This window comes from Mytilus galloprovincialis, chromosome 9 (assembly GCF_965363235.1).
Source record: "Mytilus galloprovincialis chromosome 9, xbMytGall1.hap1.1, whole genome shotgun sequence".
In the NCBI taxonomy this organism is placed as follows: Eukaryota; Metazoa; Mollusca; class Bivalvia; order Mytilida; family Mytilidae; genus Mytilus; species Mytilus galloprovincialis.
The window spans coordinates 18,744,244-18,750,672 of record NC_134846.1 but is presented as its reverse complement, the minus strand read 5'-3'; the positions used below and the strand labels follow the sequence as shown (position 1 = coordinate 18,750,672).

At 34.2% G+C, this 6,429-nt stretch overlaps 1 protein-coding gene across 2 annotated transcripts; it reads right to left on the bottom strand.

Annotated features, from left to right (window-relative positions):
• Positions 1–2,408: 2,408 nt before the first annotated feature.
• LOC143046674 (acetylcholinesterase-like) lies at positions 2,409–6,060 on the bottom strand. 2 transcript variants are annotated; one of them, XR_012969221.1, is made up of 4 exons: positions 5,958–6,036; positions 4,833–5,001; positions 4,210–4,471; positions 2,409–2,695 (listed from the first exon to the last, which is right to left on the bottom strand). XR_012969221.1 is itself a non-coding variant. In XM_076219783.1 (3 exons), the coding sequence occupies exon 1, from the start codon at positions 6,034–6,036 to the stop codon at positions 5,041–5,043; it is 996 nt and encodes a 331-aa protein (XP_076075898.1). In that variant the 5' UTR covers positions 6,037–6,060; the 3' UTR covers positions 2,409–2,695; positions 4,210–4,471; positions 4,833–5,040. The 2 variants fall into 2 exon arrangements, 1 of the variants encoding a protein (XP_076075898.1); XM_076219783.1 differs by having other exon boundaries at positions 4,833–6,060.
• Positions 6,061–6,429: the final 369 nt, after the last annotated feature.

The window sequence follows — 6,429 nt, the reverse complement described above, 5'->3', positions numbered from 1 at the left end:
AGTGCCCCCGATTGCATATAACGTTATAAAGGGTTCTCATAATAATTGTTTTTCTGCGTCTGTGTCCATTTCAGATGGGCGGAAGTTTCCTATTTCGGTACGTCGCGATTGGGCCTTTATTCAGCAATCAGGAATTAATAATGAATTTTCCGGGATCCGGGGGAAATGTTCTTCTTTTTGGGATTTCGGTATGCAGCGTTTATTTCTTGCAAAAGCTAGACAGAGATGACACCCTTCCTAACGGCTTCCTCCACCCTTCACCATTTAGATAGTTCTAGTTTTAACATATTTTATTTACTCAAAGTAAAATGGATTGGACATAAGTAAGCCATACTTATGAAGTCCACTCCGAATAACAATAAATTGCAATACAATATTAGTATGAGCATGCAATAATTCAAAATATAAAATACTTTACGAGTCTATCAATTGAAAAAGATGAAACAGAAATAACGTCAAAATGGTAATGATGATGATGATAAAGTGGATGTACCGCAAATACACTTTTTCTATATAACAAGAAATCTCTCAGACCTTTTGATAAATTAATAAATTAGATAGTTAAAGTTTATGTCAAAAAACACCCATAAAAAAGAAGATGTAGTATGAATTGCAATGACACAACTCTCCAGAAGAGACCAGATTACATTGAAATTAACAATTATAGGTCACCGTACGGTCTTCGACAATGAGAAAAACCCATACCGCATAGTCAGCTATAAAAGAGGGACGAAAGATACCAAAGTGACAGTAAAACTCATAAAATGAAAATAAACTGACAACGCCATGGCTAAAAATGAAAAAGACAAACAGACAAACAATTATAGTACACATGACACAACATAGAAAACTAAAGAATAAGCAACACGAACCCCACCAAAAACTAGGGGTGATCTCAGGTGCTCCGGAAGGGTAAGCATATCCTGCTCCACATGTGGCACCCCTCGTGTTGCTTATGTGATAGCCAATCCAGTAAATAGTATAATTCGGTAGGTCACATTCATGAAAGGGAAAGGGAATTGTAGTTAAGACGTAAGGAACTTCACCATTTGGAACTCTTGATTTAATAGCTTCCTTGTGAGCAGCAACCCTCTATCAAGAAAATCATGATAGGAAATGCAAGCACGGGAATGTCGTATCAATTGGGAGATATATACCCCGTATGCAGGTGCTGCTGGAATGTTGCTACTTAGAAATGAAAAGTTCACAATTGGAAAGCTGAAATCATCTCTTTTGTCGTAAAGTTTTGTTTTCAACCGACCCTCATTGTCAATTTCTAGATGTAAGTAAAGATATGAGGCCGACTTAACTGTATAAAATGCACTGACATTTTTCAGGATTGCAAAAAATCTGGATGACTCAGAGTTTTCAATTTAGTGTTTGTTATTTCTTGCTGTCTCAATGAAATTCTTACATATATTTATATTCATTTAATCATGTACTTATTATATTCTGTTTGCAAATATATTAATTTAAAGGAATGTAGGTAAAACGTCAATGAGCAAGATTCTCTACTTCACACATCAGACGTCTAAAATTCAACTTGCTGTTTTCAACAATACCCGAGTTTCTATACATTTGTCAATATGTCAGGATCTAAATCATCCATCGTCTAAGAAAGTTAAAATTAAGAAGGTACCCAATGCTTTGACTATATAAGAAGATGTGTATGAGTGCCAATGAGACAGCTCTCCATCCAAGTCAAAATTTGTAAAAGTAAATTATAGATTTGGCTCGATTACTTTTCAAAAAATTTTGACAAAATGTTTACTTTTACCTGTTGACAAAATTAAAAAAACAACAAAACAAATCTGAACCATTTAATTTACAGAAATAATTTAATTGGATACATACACTTATTTTGATCATTGAGAAGCTAGATTTCTCTTTACTAATATAATCTGATTGAAAGTTCAGCTGATCTTAAGAGAGTTACATTTAAGAGTTAATTCCATTAGGTGTTGTGTATTCCCTTAAGTTAAACGTATACTATCAAATATATCAGAATTTAAAGTATATGAAGAACACATTAAGATTAAGATAGCATGACTTACGAAATGTGGATGTTTATAATACATGTATTTTTGGCATGAAATACCATTAATGGTACCAATTTACTGCACATATGTGCATATCGACAAATTTAAATGTGTCTTCAGTGATGCCTGAGGCCAAAATATTTGAAAGTCAACCCCCCTTTCCACACTCCCCCCCCCCCCAAAAAAAATAAAACAAAAAAAAAAACCGTTGAAGAACTGATGAATACTAAGAAATCCCAAATTAGATGCGAAAAGACAAACCCGAAAAATGAATTAAAGCTTTAAATGGGATAACGTTGAATGTAATTTCGCCTCAATGGTGTAATTTACTAAGACCATTAAACGTAGGATTGACGACGAACGTTTCCATGATGCTATAAATGTTTTATTTTGAACATTCTAGGAATATTACATACATTGACATATGAATAGAAGTTACAAAACTGCATTCAAATCTTCAACTGACAATCGTAACTTTCAAATACTTCTATATTTAGTTGGAAGCTGTTACATTCTTTAAGAACGCACACTGTAATTCTCTTAGTGCTTCGCCATCTTGTGGGCAGTCGCTATCAATAATAAGATACTTCCGGTCCTGATTGTCATACAAATTCCAGTCATTACAAGCACACTTATCGCCCTTGAAATTTGGATTCCTACAAAACAAAACTGTTATTAAAAAAAATCTGATCAAGATAAACGCTTCGTATCTAGAATAATTGAAAAGAAATACATGACTTGATTGGTTTTACTTAAGTTCAACTAAGCACGATCTGCTTTTTCTGAAGCCATAAAACGATTAAAAGATCAAATATCCTATGGTGCCTCGTGACATATAATGGCACATATAAACGACTTATTAATACATGTTTTTGGTTGTTTTGTGAATTATTTTAGTAGCATTTAAATTCTGGAATAACTAAATTCTGTGTCTAATTTATATTGTTTTCTGACTTCCCACGTTGTGGTGTTTCACCTTAGACTTGATAGGATTTTGGAATCGTTTGACGGGTGATGGATGACGGAATGTTTTTTGGAATTTCTAACACGAAATTAAAAACATCAATTTTTCAATGTATTAAAATATGTTAGAAATATCACGAATTTAGAAAAAAAAGTCCAATTTGAAAATATACAAATAGAGATGCATGGGGACTGCCTGGTAAACGCTTCATTGTTTTTTTTTTTTGGCTTTGTTTTAAAAGAACACAGCGTGTCTACTGACGAAAAAAGGAAGTTCGATAAGGTGTTTTAAGTGTTAACTGTCCTCATTCAGGTTGCACTTTTGTAAATGTAGCTGTTTCTAAATCCACGCCTTTTTTGGGAGATGTATAATATTCATAGATAATTTGATTTGTTGACATACTGGTTCCAAGATATGATCTCTATGTGTCATCTCATAGAGACATAACTTGGGAATGTTACCAAACGTATAAACCATACTATTGCGGTGAAAAATGAATTCTGAAGTAGGCAAAAAGTAAAGGTAGGGGTAGTACATAATTTTAGTATAGGTTTCAGGGCATATAAATGTTGAAAATATGCCGCACAACCCAATGTTTTGACCTTTGAATAAAATAGTAGTGCATATCAACTTTCCATTCTAATATAAACAAAATTCACGAAACTTCATAGTAAAAGGGTCACAGTTTTAGCCGCAAAGGGAGTTCCTATGAGAAATTACGTTGTCTATATTTACAGAAATGCAACCTTCAGCCTCATCATGTTTGTGTTATGTTTTACTTTGTTTTGTGTTTGCATCGGATTGTTTTATGTTGTTTTTTTTTTTTGCTTTTAAATGTGGTGTGATTGGTTTCATTTAATGATATTCTATGTTAAAACTGCCTTAACTGTTTCATTGTATTGTAGGTTGCCCTAGTATCCCACATTTTTTCTTTGTTTGCCATTAGCTACTACTATTGTGTATATTTCATAAGTAGGCACCTTTTAGATGTAAGAGGAAAAACTTTTTCGGCTGACACTTAGGTCGAAAACTATTTTCCCAGATGACTGTTAGGTTGTGAAAGCCTTTTCTCAGGTGACTGTTATATTATGAAAGCCTTTTTCCAGCTGATTAACGTGTAGATGAGTAAGCATATTAAAAATCTGACTCTGAAATCAATTAATTTTAGGTCTAACGATAAAATATTGTTTAATGATATATATTTACCCAGTTTTGGCAAACGCAGTCCAGTAGTTCATCATTCTTTTACTAACAACCTTGTCCGATTCAGTAAAATTGACGTCGTCGATGAGTGGGTCGCCAAACACGTAACTTATTTCAGTTGTATGGAAAGCACCAAACCACGGCGGGGTTGGACTTTTTGTCGATCTATGCTTAAAAAGGTACATATAAACTGGAAGGCCTATATACATATCGTTAAATGTCTTAGCGATATCTATAACTGGACATCGGAAATTTATATCTGAACCTGAAATTAAATGCAAACAATCACTTGCATTGAAAAGTTTTCAATCACGAATCAAGTAATAGTTTGCGTGAAACAATGACATGATGAACAGCAATAACAACTTGAAATAAGACATAGCAAAAAGAATCACCAAAGATACCAGGTTAATAAGTTTGTACGCCAGACGCGCATTCCATCTACAAGAGACTCATCAGTGACACAAGAATAAAAAAGGTACGAATTTAAAGAGTATTGAAAACCCAAAATTTTGAAAAGTTTTTCGGGTGGATTTTTTTTTTAATTAAAAGTTTGTTAACAGTTAATTTATAAATTTGACCGTAGTGTGGTGATAATGTATTGCACACACATCTAACACACTCACCTATGTCATTTAGAACATCCATGTATGAGGGTGGTTCCCCAGGCATATAAGGGGCAAGATAATAATCAGCTATTTCTTTCAATGTTTCGTTACTTGCATCTAAGGTAAGAGGAATTAAATCGAACAACTCTTCTTTGGTGATAATTCCATCTAGTACGTTTATAGGCATCTGTAACAGACCAACAAAATATGTTATAAAGAAAGACAACTAATTCTTAAGAGCCCCAACCAAAAGTGGAATAGGACGTATGCTAAAGGGGTCTTTCAAAAGTTCAGCTGGTGGTTCAGAAACAAATGAGAGTGCATCTACTGTTGGCAAATGTGATCTAAAAAAGAGAGGAGGTTTTGGGTTTGTCGGTAATTGTAATGCTGATAACGTGGATGTATTTAGAGACCGTAAACACTGCAAAGTGCCCTCTACTGTTGACTCATTACATCCAACTTCTGTAGCAAATGTAATACCGGTGTCTAATGCAACCTCTGGTGAATGATAAGTGAAATAAGAATCAGCTGCAGCACTCATAATGATAGCTTTTTGAAAGTATCTTTGTGTAACGCTAGAAAACATATGGTAGTTTATGCTTGCCGCACCAGCACTTTGCCCAAATAAAGTTATTTTTTTCTTGCTTCCTCCAAATCTGTTAATATTATTATATATCCATTCTATTGCAAGCCCTTGGTCCATTAATCCCATATTACCTGGTGCCGCGGTGTCGTTTAAATATAGAAATTCCAACGGTCCAGTTCTGTAACTTAATGTAAAAACAATTACGTCTGCAGACGCAGCGAGAACCTTGCCGTCAAATTGTTGGATATCACCGACAATAAAACCTCCATAATATATCCAAATCATGGCATGTTTCTTTTTGCTTCCTCCCTTGGGCACCCATGCGTTCAAGTACAAGCAATCTTCGCTTTGGTTTTCAACAGGAACAGCCGTTCCGAATGTTTCGGGTTGTGAACATGCTTTTTGGAAAGCTTTCGTTTGTTTTATATTTTGCCATTTATATACTGGTAACGGTTCCTTAAACCTTAGGTTACCAATCGGTGGTTCAGCAAATGGTATGCCTAAGAATGTTTTGACTTCCTTGTTTAAAACAGATTGAGCAAAACCTTCAATTTTACCTGTTTTCGTTCTTATTTTAGTCCTAATTGCAATACAATCAGATAAAAGAAATATCCACATGAACCACCGAAGTAACATCTTGATCACAATAAGTTTTATCCAAGGAAGCGGTAACGATTAAAATTTAGTTACATTACATATTAAATACCAGATCAAGGACATCCGTAATTAATAGATGTGATGAAATGCAGGATATGATCGATAGAAAAGAAGACATGTATTTATCAAAGTTGTACAAAATCGAACATGTAAAATGTTGTTTGTTTATAGTTAACACGTGTTTGGTGAATTATAGTAAGGTCGGTTCGATTGAGATATTGAGTTCATGCACGAGTGAACTCATGTGGTTTAAAGCCATTCGAGCCATTGCAGTCAAAGTGTACAGTAGCATTTTATTAGTTTCTCTTCAACTTATACTTTTCGTAATATGGCAAGTCCTGAACGTGAAGAAAGTCACCTCTATGACATTAT

Excerpts from the sequence above, each read along its gene's own strand:
- LOC143046674 (XM_076219783.1), bottom strand. The coding sequence starts at position 6,036 with ATGTTACTTCGGTGGTTCATGTGGATATTTCTTTTATCTGATTGTATT.